Source organism: Parus major, chromosome 3 (assembly GCF_001522545.3).
Source record: "Parus major isolate Abel chromosome 3, Parus_major1.1, whole genome shotgun sequence".
NCBI lineage: Eukaryota > Metazoa > Chordata > Aves > Passeriformes > Paridae > Parus > Parus major.
The window spans coordinates 91,028,647-91,046,845 of NC_031770.1; the positions used below are offsets into that span (position 1 = coordinate 91,028,647).

The 18,199-nt window shown below is 35.1% G+C and overlaps 1 protein-coding gene across 2 annotated transcripts in view; it reads left to right on the forward strand.

Annotated features, from left to right (window-relative positions):
* Positions 1-18,199, forward strand: part of CSMD1 (CUB and Sushi multiple domains 1) — a 1,067,087-nt gene that overhangs the window by 221,435 nt on the left and 827,453 nt on the right. For both annotated transcript variants that reach the window (XM_015621308.3, XM_015621309.3), the window contains exon 2: positions 399-615. In XM_015621308.3, the coding sequence (XP_015476794.1) occupies positions 399-615 (217 nt within the window). The remainder of the gene's footprint in view (positions 1-398; positions 616-18,199) is intronic.

Below are 18,199 nucleotides of genomic sequence, written 5' to 3' on the forward strand. Positions count from 1 at the left end.
TTAAAATGGCATTTGCCAAAAAGTTTCGAACACTCTCTTGCCATTAGAACTGTCAATCTGTTGATTTTATGGCATTAAGGCTAATGCAGAAATTTCACATTTGAATGAATAAGTCATACATTGTTAACACTACAGAACCTTAAATAATGATTCACTGCATAAAAAGATGTAAAGTGTCTCAGAAAATCCGCCTCAGAAAATGAGGTTTCTTAATCCAAAGGGAAGAATGGTGTAAATGCAATTTCTGTGTTGTGCAATACACATTTATTGGTGTAAATGTGCTGCATGTAATCTAGAAATTTTAAAATTAAGTTTGCATATAAGTGTCTATATGAGAATATATACTGGGTGATGGAAAAGTAAACCAACTTCAAATTTTTCCTTTTTTAATTTTTCAGGTCAGAACTGTGGAGGCTTAGTACAGGGACCAAATGGTACTATAGAAAGCCCTGGATTTCCTCATGGTTATCCAAATTATGCCAACTGCACATGGATCATTATCACAGGAGAGCGTAACAGGATACAATTGTCATTTCATACTTTTGCCCTCGAGGAAGATTTTGATATTTTGTCAATTTACGATGGACAACCACAGCAAGGCAATTTAAAAGTGAGGTAAGATACCTTTTTTCTTTCCCAATTTCTTTCTGTCTGTCTCTTTACCTTTCTTTTTCCTTCCTGAGTATATGTTCTGATAATATGTTAATAATAATACGTTGTGTTTGCTTGGCTCATCCCCAGCCAAGAGGTCAGTAGTGCTCCAGAATATCCCAGAGAAAGATGTCAATCCAAATTTTAGATTTTTATGGCCCCAGCTTTGTTGTACTTAAAATTTTCACAATCCAAAGTCAGTTTTGGTGAAGGCCTGAGCACAGATGCATTCCACATTTCAGTATATTAGTTTTATTTTTCTGATGGTGGAGTCTAGGTTTTGCCAAGAGTTCCTTTCTTGAAGGCACCAGTCACCAGTTTTTGAAAGAACTTCTACTGAAATGAGTTCAGCCGTAAATTGTTTGACATTGCCAAAATTGAAATTCTTCTCCATGAAGCAGTTAGGGATCTTTAAAGGTCAGAAACTGGTGTATCTTATCTGTTCAAATACCACTGAGGTCATAAAATGGCTTTACGGAAGCTTTTTGATCTTGAAGCTTTTCACAGCTTCAGATATTGAAGCATTAATTTCATTGGTGTCTTGCTGTAAGTTCCTCAGTCATTTTCTGGATCTGGACTGCAGAGCTGGAAAGCGAACAGTGCTTTCAGTGCTCTCTGTCATTTTCTGTTCAGGCATGAGATTTATTGAGTGCTGTAAAACACTGCTGTCAGTTCTGTTGTCTGATTACCCTTTTACATGTTGCTGATTTATACTATAGTGCTAAAACAAATATGGGAGCATCACCAATTTGTTCTGCATTTTAGCGGGTATCATCACTGGATATTTTTGACAAGAACAATGTTCTGATTGATTGCTTACTCAGTTCAAAAAGTTCTGAACACTTTGGAAGGTAGTACACAGCTACCACTTATTTAGATGCATAGTGTGTGGGCTTCATTTGCTGTACTTAACTGACCTTTAGTACTTGTATCACCAGTATAAAGAAGAAATATTTCTTTTTCAGTCAAATGCTTTTATTAGCATTATCTAACATGCCTGCTTGTTTTGTACTAATCTCAGTAGAAAATTTTTAAAGGAACAGCACCAATAAAGCAGCTATTTATTTCTCATTGCTTCTGTTTGCCAAACAGTTACCTTCACAAATGTCATTATGAAGAAAAAAACATTTGTTGGCTTTGCAGCATGCAGAGGTTAGCGTAGCAGAATTTGAATAACAGGTTTCTATTGACTTCTCATATCCCATGTCATACCATTGTTGTACAAAGAACATTCACAGGTGTGCCCCTCTGGAGTTACACATTTCAAGACAATTCCTTTGGCAAATATTGGAAAATCACCATCTTGGTCTTTTAGCTGACAGCATGCAGATTCAAGAGAGCATCTTGGAAGTTCTGCTTCAGGGCATGCACTTCTTTTTCCCCATAGATAAAAATATTCCACTACATTTTGAGTAACTGTGTTTCTTTACCCACCATGCAAAATCTGGAGCTTATCCTTAAAAATAGCTGTGTATCTATATCACCATCACAAACTATGACAATTAAGTAATACTCACTCCATATTTTGTATAGTATTTTTTCAGCTGCTACAGAAAAATTGAGTAAAAATGAATAGTACGTTCAACTAGTTTATTGTGCTGCCTGAAGGGCCTTTCAGTATGCTAAATGTGCACCACAGTACTTCCACTACTTATTGATTGAAAAATAAAAAAAAAAAAAAAATACAAACACATATAAAATATATTGAAATGATTAGGCAATCATTAGGAATAAAGTGGCTTAAGCCATTAGTGTGGAGAAAGAAAAGCAAAACAGTGAGTGATTAAATCTATATGATGGTTGGTTAGTGCATTATTAAAAGGTTATATGATAAGTGTATATATTAGTTTAAGGAATAAATTACACCTGGTAGCAATCACAGGCTTTGGTAAGCTATAAGGATGTTGAGAATTAAGATATTAGTGGGAAGAAGAGAGTAAACAAAAGGAAAGGTACTAAAATGTTCTATTTTATGTCTTCCTATTTTATAGAAAATATTCAACTAGAATTCTGGAATTCTATGTGATTCTGAGACATGGACAAAATTGTCTTTAAAAGATTGTTATAGTGGCTTTATTTTTATCATAGAACAAAAAATAAGATTTTACATATAATATATTTTATATATATATATATATATATAGTATATTATATATCATAATTATGTAATAATATATGTTTAATTATGTAATAATATATATTTATATATATTTATATATAGTGTGTCTATTTATATCTATATACATATATTTCATCCAGGAGTGCATCTGGGTTCTATCCATCTGAGAAGCAGATCTGTGGAAAGGGTCCTGGTGGGCAGCCAGCTCAGTGTGAGTGAGCAGTGTGCTGCTCCTGCAGAGAAAGCCAGCAGGGTGCTGGGCTCATCTGCAACAGCATCCCCAGCAGAGATAAACAAGTCACTGTCCCACTCTGCTCAGGGCTTGCCAGGCCACACCTGGAACACTGTGTTCAGTTTTGCTCCCACTGCACAAAACCATGTGGACAGGCTGGAGAGGGTCGAGAGAAGGGCCACAAAGGTGATCAATGACTGGGAAGTTTCCATGTGAGGAAAGACTGAGAGAACTGGGCTTGTTCAGCCTAGAGAAGGGGAGACCTTGTCACCATGCTCCAGGACTTAAAGGGTGGCTACAAACATGGAGACTCCCTTTTTTACAAGTCACTTGGAAAAAATTAGGGGTATAGGGTACAAGTCACTTTTGGGTAGATTCCAAATGGACACACAAAGAAATTTTTTCACAAAGAGAAACATCTGCCATTGCCATAATCTCCCCAGGGAGGTGGTGGATTCCCCAGTGTGGGACACTTTTAAAATTCAGCTGGACAGGATGTTGGGCCATTTTATTTAGACTTTGCTTTTGCCAAGAAAGGTTGCACCAGATAATTCTTGAAGATCCTTCCCACCTGGAATTCTGTGACTATGAATCTGTGATATATAAAATAGGAAGTTTTAAGTACCACCTGTTTTGGTAATACTTTGTTGCATGATGTATTCTTAATTCCATAGACAAATATGAAGTTAGATAATTGACTTTGTCATATATTAGAACCAAAACAAGTATTTCAGTTCTACATTATTTAAAGAAACTTACATTAAAGGCAAAATATTGCTTTATCAGCTGATGGAGAAAGACACTTGCCTTCATGGCTTCTCCAAGTGTTATTTAGTTTACTGCAGCCTAGCTAATAATATAATAGATGCCACTTCCTATTACTCATATCAGTTGAAATAAACAGTTTTGTTTTAATGGTGCAGTAATGCATATGATGAAAGTTGCTAATGTAATGTAATAAAACACAGCTTACCAAAAACTTTCTGACAAGAATATATAAAATGTGTGCTTACTAGCAATATATTCCCTCTGTTTTCTTGAATCATGCAGCAATAATAAGAATTAAATATGAATTATTCACAGTATTCACTTTTCCCTGTCTCCAGCAAGCAATAAACCATATGTATATTCTGCACATCATAATCCAAGCACAGAGGTCAAACTTAAAGTCTGCTCTTGCTTGCTATTAAACCTCTTTTATCTTAAACAAACCATGATTTATCATGCATGCAACATTTTCATTTTTTTTGTTTGTTTTTGTTCTGTTTCTTTGGTGTTTATTATTTGATTGTTTCTTCAGAAACCATTTCTGTCTTCCATCTCTCCAGGGTCAAGAGAACAGTGAAGCAATGATGGGGTGATTGACTTTTCTACAGAACTGCTGACACTGCAGCAGCAAGAGCTTTGTGCAGTTTCAAGTTCTTATTTCTTATTTCTTTCCCCATGAAAATGACATATGTAATTTTTTTTTTTTTTACCTTTTTATTGCACATCATTTCCTACAAAGTATAGAAGACTTTTTTTTGTTTGAGTGAGCTGGTGGTTGTGAAGAAAAGAATGTAGATTACTATTGTAGCATTTTTCCAGCTGAAGCTTACCTAGAACACAGCACAAAGTAACAGGCTGTTGTTCAAATTTTTAAAACAAGGTTATTGAATAATTTCAGCAGAACATTCTGGTACTTCATATACCTGTAGGAAAAGGAAGGCGATTACTGTATATTATACAATTATTGATGAGTTCCTGCCAGTAGACACACCAATCAATTACTACTGTTCCCATTTTTATGTTAGTCATAGAATCACAGAATAAAATACAGAATTGCTTGGGGTTGGAAGAACATTAAACATTAAAACATTAAAGATCACCTAGCTCCAAGCCCCTGCAGTGGGCAAGGACATCTTCCACAAGCCCAAGGTGTTCAAAGCCCCATCCAAACTGAACTTGAATACTACAAGGGGTAGTGCACACACAGCCTCCCTGGGAATCCTGTTCCAGTGCTTCAAAACCCCCTTGAGGAAAATATTTAACATCTAATTTCCTAATAGCTAATCTAGACCTCCTTTTTTTCAGTTTAAAACCATTGTACCTTGTCCTGTCATTCTTTATGGTATAAAAAGTCCCTCTTCCTCCTTTTTATAAGTCATTTTCTTCCCTCCCTTGAAGTACTGGAGGCCACATTGAGGTCTGCCCAAAGCCTTCTACAGTCTGAACAACCCCAGCTCTCTCAGACTGTCTTCATGGGAGAGGTGCTCCAGCCTTCTGATCGTCTTTGTGGCCCTCCTCTAAATCAGATTTTTATTGGGTTATTCACTTATTGATGTATTAGGAAGAGAAAACTTTTGTAGTACAGGGCTAGAATGTGATTCATTATACATTACATAGCTGTTTAAGGAAAGAAAGCAAGAAAGCTATGACCTGATCAGCTAAATGCTGACAAATAGTTTCTGCCAATGTGAAAAGAGCGTGCAATGGGAGGAAGATAATTTATGTGGGCAATACTGACAGGTTAAAACTCATATTTAGAGTGTTGTTGGTTTGCTTTTTTTTTTTTCTTCATCTGGGGTTAAAAGGTAAAATACCTATTCCCAAAATTTTAGCTTCCCAATTCAAAATCATAAGCTTTCTAGTTTTGTTGGCAAGCCTACTTGCTAAAAAGATTTAACAAAAGTTGTATTGAATATAAAGTCAAATAATGAGACTTCTTGTTAGCTAGCCAATTATTTGCCAATTATTATAGGACATATTAATAACATGTTTTAAACTGATACTAAATGTTGTCTAACTAAAAAAGATTTTTTTCCCTTCAAAACCATGAACTCCCACCTAAAAAAATACATTCCACATTTAAGGAACTATTATTTCTTGGGAAAAAAAAAATAGATTAATTTAAGAAGGCAAAGCAGTGCAAGAACATATACTGTAATATTCTTCATAGGTTATTTAAAGCTTTTTTTAATGTAGTTGTTTAAGTCAGCATAAGATGCATGTGAGACTCACCATAGCAAAAAAGTTAAAATGTAGCTGTGCTCAATTTCTTTTTCCTCTTGGAGGCAGATCTCTTTTTTCATTTGAAACTGGCCATAGTATATCTTCAAAAAACACATCAGTGTTGCTTCTTTGCCTCTTCCATACTTTTGAAACTGAACATGTATAGGTGCCAGCAGTGGTTTGATGCATTTGTATGTAGTACTGCACTATCAAAAGCATTACAAGGATTTAGAAGATGAGAGCTGGGATATGGTTCCAAAACACAATTTTCCAAAAAACAGGTGATAATATTAACTCAATTACTGGTTGTATAAGGAATTTTTATTCTTAAATTAATTTTTGATATTTCTGCCTTTTACTTTATGCCATCTAAACATGTATTACACATACAGAGTGCATTAAGCAAAGCAGTTTTATATTAGTATTTTTGCATCTTCTGTTATGTTGAAAAATATAAGTCTGTTTCATTTTAAATGATAAATGTTGAATTGACATGATTATGTACAGAAGCCCTGCTGATCAGCATTCCTAAATACTGTGTATACAATAATTATTTACAACTGGCTTTGGTCAGACACCAGTCCCTTCCCTTTGCTTATACTGTGACTGAAAACTATTAATTAAATTACAGCCATTGCAAAATTTTAAGCTGGACTTCACAAGGAGAATAAAGTCTAGTTGTCAAAATCTTTCCCCTTTTGATTTGTTGCTCTACATTCTTATTGTGGGATTTTCTATAATTTCTGTGTCACTGTAGTAGATAACTTCTTAATTAGTACATAACCTGTGTGCTATGAATAATTTTTGATGCTTGTTGTAGAGAGGAAAAACATATTTTAAATGTTAACTGTCAAATTAAAGGGAACCAAAAAACTTTTATAAAAATGTAGCAATCATGTAATTAGGTTAAACTGCGAATCATGTTCTCTTAGTGTCATCTGGTAATTACCTGATCGCCTTAACTGAGCCTTGTGATTATTGATTATATGATCACATTCTGGTTTTGGATCACTCTGTGCTGGACAGGGATGTAGTGATCATGTGACAGAACATCAGAAATGTTCATGCATTTGAGGGGAATTCTGCAATCCCTTATTTCTAAATTTCTGCAGTGGAAGTTCAGATTCCTCTCCTTTGTCATCTAGTCACACACAATCAATTCCTCTTGTAAAACAGACTTTGTAGACAAGTGTTCTCGTAATCTTGCAGTTTCAAATATTACTTGGAGACTTTCCTCCATTTTCATACTGTTCGTGTTCACAAGAGTATCTGCTGACATTATTAGGGGATTTGGAATTTGACAGTTATGTTTTTCCCACTAACTTCAATCTAAAGTATACTCCTGCTGGCATCCCAGATTATTCCTGTGTTCATACTTGCATTTGAGAAAAAACTATACATTCTCATCTCCGTTCAACTCAATGAATTTATTAAGAATGGTAACTAGCCAGTGGCTAACTGAAACATGTATAATAAGACTGACTCTGATCATAAAGCAATTTGAAGAGAAATTTTGATAACAGGCCCAATACAAACCAGGGAATAGCACTCTTTAAACCTTCTCTTCTGTCTACAAACCTCATTTATATGTTTCTGTCTTTCAGAAAAAAAGGTAATTTAAAAAATAATCTTTTGTTTAACTCCCACAGCCCCAAAACTCACATATATACACTGCCACTTTTTTTTGGAGAGTCTAGTGTGACCAGAATCATGAAAAAAAAGCAAAATGGCAAAGAAATTAAAATAACATATGTCAATATCATATATTAAAATAACATGCCTGTTTATCTTAGTTGCTAAAATGGGCTTCTCTTGAAGTAGAACTTGCACGTTAAAGTAATAACAAAATTTTGATGACTTTAATGTAAATTATTAGACATTATTTACCCAAAACCCCCCTAATTTGTTTTTAAATACTTGAGATAATTCCTTAATTAATGAGAGAAACTGGGGACAGAATGGCTGGAAAGTGATGCAGCCGAAAAGGACCTGGTGGTGCTGGTTGACAGCAGCTGAACATGAGCCAGCACGTGCCCAGGTAGCCAAAAAGGCCAAAGGCATCCTGGCCTGTATCAATGTGGCCAGTAGAACCAGGAAAGTTATTTTCCCCCGTATTTGGCACTGGTGAGGCCTCAAATCCTCAAAACTGTTCAGCTCAGGGGCCCCTCACTGCAAGAAAGACATTGAGGAAGCTGTAGTGAGTCCATAAAAAGACAGAGGAGCTCAGAAAGAGTCTGGAGCACAAGTCCTGTGAGAGGCAGCAGAGGGTGTTTAACCTGGAGAAAAGGAGACTCAGGGGAGACTTTATCACTCTCTACAGCTGCCTGAAAGGAGGCTGTAGCCAGGTGGGGGTCAGCCTCTACTCCCAGGCAACCAACACCAGAACCAGAAAAAATTCCTTCAAACAGTACCAGAGGAGGTTCCAGTAGGACATCAGGAAGAAAGCTTTTACTGAAGATGTGTGCCATCCAGAAATTCTCTGGGAAATCTGTTCCACTTCACAACAGTTACTTCTTGATATCTAATCTACATCTACTCCCAGTTTGAAGCCATTCTGTCTTGTCCTACATGCCCTTTTAAACAGTTTCTCTTCGTTTTCCTTGTAGGCTCCGTTCAGATACTGAAAGGCTGAAATTAAGCCACCTCAAAACCTCCAGTCTGAGCAAACACAATTCTCTCAGCTTTTCCTGATATGAGAGGTGCTCCATCCCTTTGAACATCTTGGTGGTTTCCTCTGGACTCACTTCAAAAGGTCCATGTCCTTCCTGTGCTGGAGACCCCAGAGCTGGATGGAGCACTTCGAGTGAGGCCTTGCCAAAGCAGAGTAGAGGGGCAAATTCCCTTCCCTCACCCTGCTGGCCACGCTGCTTTGGATGCAGATCAGGACACCATTTGCTTTCTGGGCTGTGAGAACACAATGCCAAGGCATGTCCAGCCTCTCATCCACCAGCACCCCCAAGTCCTTCTTGGCAGGGCTGCTCTCAATTGTCTAGCCTAGACTGATATCAGGGCTGCACCATCCCAGGTGCAGCATCCTGCACTTGGGCTGGTTAAACCTCATGAGAGTCTGGTTTGTCTTAATGGCATTACATCCTTCAGGTGTGTCAACAGGAGCAAACAGCTTGGTGTCAGCTGCAAGTTTGCTGAGGGTGCACTCTATCCCCTTGTCTGTCTCAATATGATTATCCTTTACTACTCTTAACAATTGTAACAGTTTGAGGTTTTGAGAGTATTGATCAAAAGTAAAAATGAGACAAGATCATTGCTTTGTTCATGGTGATGAAGTAATGAGGTAGAGATTCCCAGAACTGTGCAGGGACCATGTGTCCCAAATTCAAAGTAAAGATGACTGACATCCTTTGTCTCATAATTTATAACATTTCCATCATAAAATTGATTCAAATTTCATATTAAAAATACAGGGTTTTTCTTTGCATTTAGTAAATACATACATTTCTGTATGTGAGAAAATTAATCAGATATTTAAATTAAATTAATCGGCTATTGTGACAATAAACAAAATGTTTGTATACCTTTTTGAAATTCTGCTTTTTTTCCACTAATGGGAAGATGGTTGCCCAATATCTAATAGAAGAAATTACCATAACTGTTTTTTTTATTATGAAGGGCAAATACTGTGGAAATCATTGATTAGGAACATAATTTCAAGTATCAAAAGAGGAGAAGTTATTGGTGTGTTACAGAAAGCCAATGAGTTTCAAAGAAAATTGTTTTTAAAGGTAAATATTCTTTTTTTAATGACAGAAGTGTTAACTAGAGAGAACAGTAATAAACAAAATTATGTTTCTAATAAAGTCCAAGGCATTTGAGCAACGTGGTCTAGTGGAAAATTCCCTGCTCATGATGGGTTTGGAACTGGATGATATTTAAGGTCTCTTTCAACCCAAATCATTCTATGATTCTATGAGTACTTTGGAGAATTAGTTCCACAGGCTTTTAGTTAGAGCACAATTCTTGTGTGCTATTAGATATGTGAGACAAACCTGTCAGCCAAGTTAGAAAGTATCAAGGGCAGTAGGAAAGCAATCATCCTTTCACACAGTGAAATCATCATTTCACAACCAATGTAGTGAAATAAAGATTTTAGTTCATACTTCTCACATTTGGTTTTTTATGTTATGTCTTTCAAAATCCTAATTCCAGACAATAAATAATGTAGTACATTAGTTAGATTGCTAAATTTTGTTCAAATTATGAACTTAAGTAGTGGTGTTGTGTATATATCAAACATCATATCAATCACTTTTATGTTGCACACCATTTTATTTAATATTTATAATAGGAAAGTGTTGTTTGCAAAATGTATACCTTAATTTTGCTTTATCTCGAAAGAGGAAAAGTACTGAAAAAGGTTTCAAAAAAATTCAAAGTAACCTTGAAATTTCAAGCAGTGTCACTGAATAAGCTTAACATCACTCTGTACAGTAAAAGAATATGTTTTTTGGTTAAAACCTACAGTGTGCAGTCCTTCAATAAATGTTCCACAGCATACAGAATGTGAGGCTCTGAGAAGCATGGCATTTAACAAGAAAACATCTCTCAGCCATAGCTTCATATTTTTTTCCTGTAGAAATCATTGAAAATGGATGGAGAAAAGGCTTCCTTTTCTTATAAAGATAAAACACCAGGCCATTAAAACACCAAGCCATCAAAATTTCCTTTGTGTGCTACAAGCATGAAAGAGCAAATTGAGCATAACAAGTAAACACACGGATCATGAATAAGATTTTTTGTTTGTTTGTTTGTTTCTTTTTAATGTTTTAGGGCCTTTAGCCAAATATTCTAATATCATGCTGTGTGAAAAAGATGTTGGTTTCTCTGCTTGCTGTGAGATGTTCCAAGTTTGGAAGAAACTGCCACTCTGAAAAAAAATGATGAAAGAATACATTAACATGAATAACTCAACGCTTTCTAGTGAGAAAAGAAAAGCAAGTTATTTACATATAAAATGAAAAAATTACACTCCATCAGTGAATGAGTATCTAATATCAGATTGAAATAGGGCCAGTTTTGGGCTGGTGCAAGGGAAGTTAGCATGTGAATTCCTAACTTATAATGAAGTCAATGGCAGCATTCAGTCTATAGTGACCTAGCATTGATGACAGTGAATGGAAACAAATAGATGCAATTGTCTAGCAAATTGAATTTCAACCTTGATAACAGTTAAGAATCTTATTAACAAGGACTAAGATTTTCAGTGCCATTTTAGAAGAGGTGTAAATAAGACCTTGGAAAAAGAGCAGAAACTATGGCTTCAATGAGAAGTTCCCGGCTCTGGCTTTTGATTGTGACAGTGACTGTGCAGCAGTGACTGAAGTTAGAAAGGCACAAAGATCAGTGATAGTGCCATTCTTTTCCCATTGTTCACAATCTCCACAGCTGATCTGTGTCTTACTATTTCTTTTCAATCCAAGGTTTCTTAAAGTTTTTGTCTCCATCTACTTATAATTTCTATGGAAATTACTTCCATATGAAACTGGGACTTATGTTGTCCCTTTTATGTTTTACCTAGCTCTTTTTCCTTGTCTTATTTCAAATTTCCTACCCATGATCTTTCCACATCTGCCAAAATTAAACTTGCCTCATACACTTACAATATTTGTAATTTTTTTAGGAGACAGAATCTTGTAAACATGAGTGTTATGAATCAATACTTGAGAGACATGTAGAACTGGAAAGTTAATGCATTTGAGTGGACACAAACCAAATCTGTCCAACTGCATATTATAGGCAACTATGCTCTTTTTTTAAATTCCAAGAAGCCTAGGATTTAGTGACCCCAAAAAAAGCCAAAAAACCCCAGATTCCATAGACAAAAATACTTTTTCATGCAAAGAGTTATAAGAGAAAAAAGGATCTTCTACAAACTAAGCTTTCAGAACCTTTCTTTATTTGATTGTTTACTCCAAATATGACATTTTTGAGGGAATGTAAAATCACAAAACACATATGAAAACAACAATGATTTGAAATGAGTATCATTTGAAAAGGGGCCAGTTTTGGGCTGATGCATGGGGCAATATATGTAGATGTGGACTGTAGGGAAGGTCTAGTTTAATGTATCCAAAACACTAAAAGGACATTTTTTTCTACTTCAAACAAAATCATAATAGAAGAATTCTATGAGACAAATAGAAAACCGCAGCCAGGAACTCTGAATCCCCTTTAAAACGCTGCTTCTGAAATCCAGATTTCCAAATGTTGCTCTTCTCTCACTCCTAAGGTGAGCAAGGGCAGAGGAACAGAAGAAGAGTATGTGTTGTAGTTGTCCTAGGACTCCATTTATACTACAGATCATCAGCAATATACCATGCAGCGCTATGTTTCAAGATTCAAGTTGCTTTCTTCAAGCCCTACAGCAGTGACAAATAAGGGGTGTAGTTCCAACAGATTTAAGGAAATAACTTACCAAATAATAAAATAAATAAAAATGAAAATTATATATATAATAAATCACAAATAAAAATAAATTTATAAAACAATAAAATAATTTGTGCAATGATTGAATTATATATTTTAAATTTTAAAACAAAGCACTAATTTCTAACTTCATAATAAAGAATACAGTGATTCATTTTAAAAAAGCCAGTTTTCAGCTCTCAGCATATTTGGCAACTTTTTGCTATCTGTTCAAGTTTGCTTTCACAGTATAGTCTTGTCCTCATTTATTTATCCTTTCTGCAACCATTAGTCATAGGTTCATTCTTTTCATAAAGACCTTGCCAAAAGGAAAGCTTGTTAACTTCAGCATTTCAAGATGTAGAGCACAGAAAGGAAAAGTTATTTTAATATTGGGCCTTAATTATTGGTACTGTTCCACTATTTTCTCTCTGTGTTTTAAACTCTCTGTCGTGTCACAAATGGAGAAAGGATTTTTTTTGTGCACACAGTCTCAATAAGTCTTTGTAATCTTATAAGTTCACAATAAAGGTGATAATTCATCTTCTCAAGAAGAATGTGTTAACACGTTCTTGCCAATAAGCTTTAGTTACCTATGCTCAGAGTTTTCGCTTGAGTGTAGGAAGACCCTGCCTAAAAAAAGTATGAATGTGCTTAGCTAAAGCTTTGGCTAAAGCTATTTATTTTGTTTCATGGCAATGCTATTTTAGGAACCAATTTATGACTTTGAAATTACTTTTTTTTTCTAAATTCACATATTTAATATAACTAGAGGCATTTGACATCACATTATGGAAGTAAATTATGATGTATGTACAATATTGATATGAGCAGTTTGAATTTTTGAATATACAATTTGAGGTTTAATTATCATAAGAAATTTACATAATTACCTTATTCTTGATTTTTCAAGTGGATAGTTGTAAAGATTAATCTCATAAAATGTCTTTGCCTGTTTTAATAGTCCTTACTGTCAGTATTTGCATGCTGTATTAATTAGTATGAAGGTTCAATAAAGTTTCTTCATTGCAAAGTTGAGCTAAAAAGACTTCAACTGGTATTGTATCACCTCTTTCAAATTTTGTATTTAAAATCACTTAATTGGTCAGGCATTTCAGTAGTTCATAAAATTGTTTTTTATTTGAGAAAAAAAGCCCTGAAATAATAAATCCCTTACCCAATGTAGGGTACATTACTTAATGAATGCACCTTGAAATCACATGTATCAGAAATTCAAATTTAAATTGCCTGAAATACGCTTGGTTGGTGTCATTTTAACTCAATCTAACTCCTGTTTTCCTCAAATAATAAACATTTTATACTCTTTCTATCATTTAGTGTGATTAAGCAAAACTCAGTCAGGTCTTAGAAGCAGACTTAGAGCAAGAATTCTTTCTGGTTTTTAAAATATCACTTAATCTCTGTTTTATTCTTTGTGAAAAATAGTGTTTTCATTGATAGATGTGTTCTCTTGCTAAATGCTGAGAGATTGTTAAGTGCCAAGGAAGGTGTAGAAGTATAGAAGAGTATCACTGTTTTCCTGTGGCAAAAGGAGATTCCCTTTTCCAGAGTCTTTACATTCCTTTGGTTTTTCAGAAACTTCAAATTGCTGGGTCTGCAAATCTGTATTTTCTGAGCATCTTTTAAATTTATTTATGTTTAATGGTTTTTAGAGCCCTGAGACCATAATCCAAGGGAAGCAAGCTGCTAGCACACGTGGAGCTTTCCCAGCTCGGCAGTAAGGCAGTCTAGTATGTGCTAAATCAAGTCTTTTGTTTGTAATTGTAAAGACAGGTCCAATGAAGGCAGCTGTACTAACACTAAAGTGATGTTTATGGGCAATAAAAGACACACTTTTGACGTAACATCTCTTGGCTCTTTGAACAGAGGAAATAAAGCGGATATAGAGCAGGAAGTATATTACCTCAGAGAATGCACACATACAGCAGAGGCATTGGGGCAGGTTGTGGTGTGTGCTTGTGTAAAGGATGATGAAGAGACAAGTATGTCACTGGAAAATATCTTCCCATTGCCTCAGAGGGTCATGGAAGTGTTGCTCTGCCCTGCTACCTCCTAGTGTTGGCAGTGCCCCCATACCACCAGAACATTTAATAGCAGAGCCAGAGCTTCTCTCAGATTTTCTGAGACCTTTCAGAAAATAGGTGAATATTTGGGTCTTACGTTTCTCTTTTCTTCCTCCACAGCTACTTCAGTCATTTCTGTTTCTTGCAGAAAACACTGTGAGATTGAATGAGTGCTCACACATGCTGGATGTAGACCCACTGTCTCAGGATTGGCTCTATTTTGTTTTTATTTTTTATTTATATTTGTTTTCTGTAATTCCAGACAGGCAAACTCATGTGATTTAGTTAATTAGATCAGGTTTATGCTGGAATTAATTTCAGAGTTCATACTTAAATGGTTTTCTTGTAAATACACAACTTACCTTTTTCTACGAGACAAAAATAGCCATTCACTTAAATTGGATAAACACCACCAGATGAAAAAAGAGGGTGACAGAGCTAAAAAAGAGGGTTTTTTAATTCAATAGCCATACTGATAAAGTTACCTTTAACTGGAATGATAAGCATCTCCACAATGATTTTATTGGATGGTCATTTTCTGAATGAGACAGGAAACAAGACAGCTTACATCTTTGGCTTAAAAAGTTTTAGTGAAATCCAGGTATAAGGTAAATAATGAAGTATATTGCATTTAAACTGTCCAATTTCAGCATGCAAAATCGCATGCTGGAAAACAAAGTGCATTTGTTGAATAAAGAAAATTCGTCTTTCACATCTTCATCCTTTTTACCCTAATCTTGATCATGACTTCCTTCTTCTGCTTTTTGCTCTTTCAAGTGTAATTGTTTTCTTTTATTCTTATATGTAAATTTCTCTTTAAGTACTATGAGTCTAAGCTGAATTTAGCTAATTTACCTCATTTACACTTGGCTTCCTCTTACTTGGGGAAAATTTACAACTTCTCTGGTTCTATCTAGCTCCCTTGACCACCTCAAAGTGGAACACAAAAGAAGTAGATTGCTTGTATTTGGGCTCACCTTCCCAGAGAAATTAAGGTAAATTCAGGGGTGAATTTAGAGCATTCATTAGCTAGATTGGTGAGAGCACTTGGATTGCTCACAGAAGATTGAAGGCATTAGTTCATTGTGCCCACCTTAAGCACTGGCAGCATCACATCCCCATATGACAAGTAGAGTCCAATCTACTTTATACAGCTTTCAATTAGGTTGTGCTCAGTGTGGCATTGTGTGTTACTAAAAAGCTTCCTGCTGGTTCAGAGTGTGAGCAGACTACAGCTTTTAGATTTCTGCTAAATACCTCCATAGGTGTAACTGCAGAGTGCCCTTAGGCAAAGAAATTTACTCCCTTTAAAAAAATAAAAATAAATTATCCAGTATTAAGTCTATAGTAAAAGTGAGAAATCAGTGAAAAATAGCTAGTATGCTTAATTTTATTGTGCATTAACATTTAGTGGCAGGTAGATAGGTTTTCAGCATACAGTTTCATAGAGTGGTTCAGTTGATATATATCCTTGTCTAGACTGGAGAAATTGGCCCTGATCCTGCTCTCCCCCCAGTTCCTATGGGAATGCTGTGCCACATTGCCTTGCACAGCACAGTGGTGCATGCAACAAACATGTGCAATTTGCTACTGTCAAAAACCTCTTAGTGGTTCTTCTGTCTTTATTTAAATTCTTAAACAAATTTATAATGATTGAACAGAATGCCAGTTGCCAGTGTAATGTTGAAAGTGGCAAATGTCATGTGGTAATTTGAAATTAGAGACATGTGAAGCATTCTAGCTGGCTCATTCATCTTGTTATCCATATCCTCAATATTCAGTAATATCAGTTTGCCTGTTTAGTGTTCTCATAAATTCAGAGAAAGTAGCATTAGGATAAGAAACAGAAGTATCAGAAATTACCTGACAAACAGATTTTCATTGGAAAATACTGGAAGTCATATTACTTGGACTAAGAAATTAACTTTACAAAAAAAAAACCAAAAAACCAAAACATCAGGAATTTCCTGCACATTGTGGTTCAAGACAACTTTTTAGGACAGCCTGAGACAAATGTCATACTTCAACTTTCAAAGAGTTTATTAAGTGGTGGGGAAAGGAAGATGTTCCTTGTTTACTGGTTTTTTTTTAGCTTGTGAAATTGACAGCTTTAAGAAAATGTGTAGAATTTGTGTTGTTTAGAAGAGAATCAAAATTTGGAAACAAGGACACAGATAAGAAGCAGTAGCCAGGAGCGAAAGAAAAAGCTTTCACAAGTAAGCTAAACCTTCCATACAAGCCTTCTTCCCAAAGTAAGCATAATTAAAAAAAGAAAAAAAAAGTCCTCCTTGGATTATAAGAAACTTTTACATTATCATGCAAGTTTTTATTAACCAATTTCATAAAGCTATGAAAATTTAACGTTATTTATGAACAGGATGTTCAAATAAAATATGCAAAGTACACTTGAAATTAAAACATCTCACTATAGTAGGAGATGGAGAAGTATTTAAGCTGTGCCTGATAGTACATAAGGCAAGGCTTTTTCTATTACCTTTGCGTCACAGTTCTGAATAATTATTCTTTTTGTAAAGGGACCTGTCAGAGTTCTCTCAGATCCATGGCTGTGAAGTGCTTTGAACAGAAGTGAATTGCAAACCATCTTTACATTCTCATTTTCTGATATATTACATGGAAACTTTTGTTCTCCACTCTCTTCATGTGTAGAAAAAGGAGTAAAAGAAGTACCTTCTTTCCTCAGCATTTGGTTTTGTTTTAAATCTTTGAAGTGTAAACAAAAGCTGCTTTGAAGTAAATGCTAAAAATCTACCTCTTTAAAGCAGGTAGATCTCCTTAGCTTTGGCTTTCCTTATTAGTAATATAGAAGATGTTGTCAGGTCTCACTGATGTTTTATTTGCAGTGTTTCACACACCTATTGGCCTTTTTAATTTCATGATCACATTGAAGTGAAGCCAAACTGGTATCTTTCCTGTCTGATAGTGCTTTTTTTTTTTTTTTTTGCTTGATAGATATCATTTTTTTACAAGTCTTCCATTTATATATCAGTCTTTCCTGACAACATTAACTTCGATAAAACATCATCACAGAGAGGAGAAATACCTGAGAAGTCACGTGTATGTGTTAGCATTTTTCTGTATTGTACTTCAGATGGGTTTATGCCATAGGGTTATTTTTTCAGTCTGGTATTCATTTACTTTTGTATTGAACTTTTGCAACTATTCTTGGTTTAAAAACATTAAATATATTTGATTTGGACACTCATAGTTAACATGAGATTTATAGAACTGAGCTCCAGCAGTCTTCTCTTCCACATCATCATCTTCTAGGTGGGCACCTAGAAGAAATATCAATGTAATAGCCTATTTTTGGGTCACTGGACTTTGGAAGACAAACTTGAAGAAAATGACTTGTAGCTGAATGACTTTGAAGTTCAAAGATACCTGAAAGCTTACTGCTTTTGTTAGCTGTCAAGAATATCTGAAGGGAGAACAAAAAATGGCTGAAAGGAGAGGAGCAGGCAAAGACAGAAACTAAGAACCAGGGAATTTGAGATTTATTTCTGAATCTTTCCCTAAAATATTTTGTGATTTGAGAGATACCACAATTTTTTTGTGTGTTTTCAATATGAAATACATGCTCAAGATAATTTTTTGATTTAAAAAATTAATTAACTTTTTGTGAAATAACCTGTTGAATTGAAAGACATATTTATATACAACACAGCTTTCATTTAATCCTCT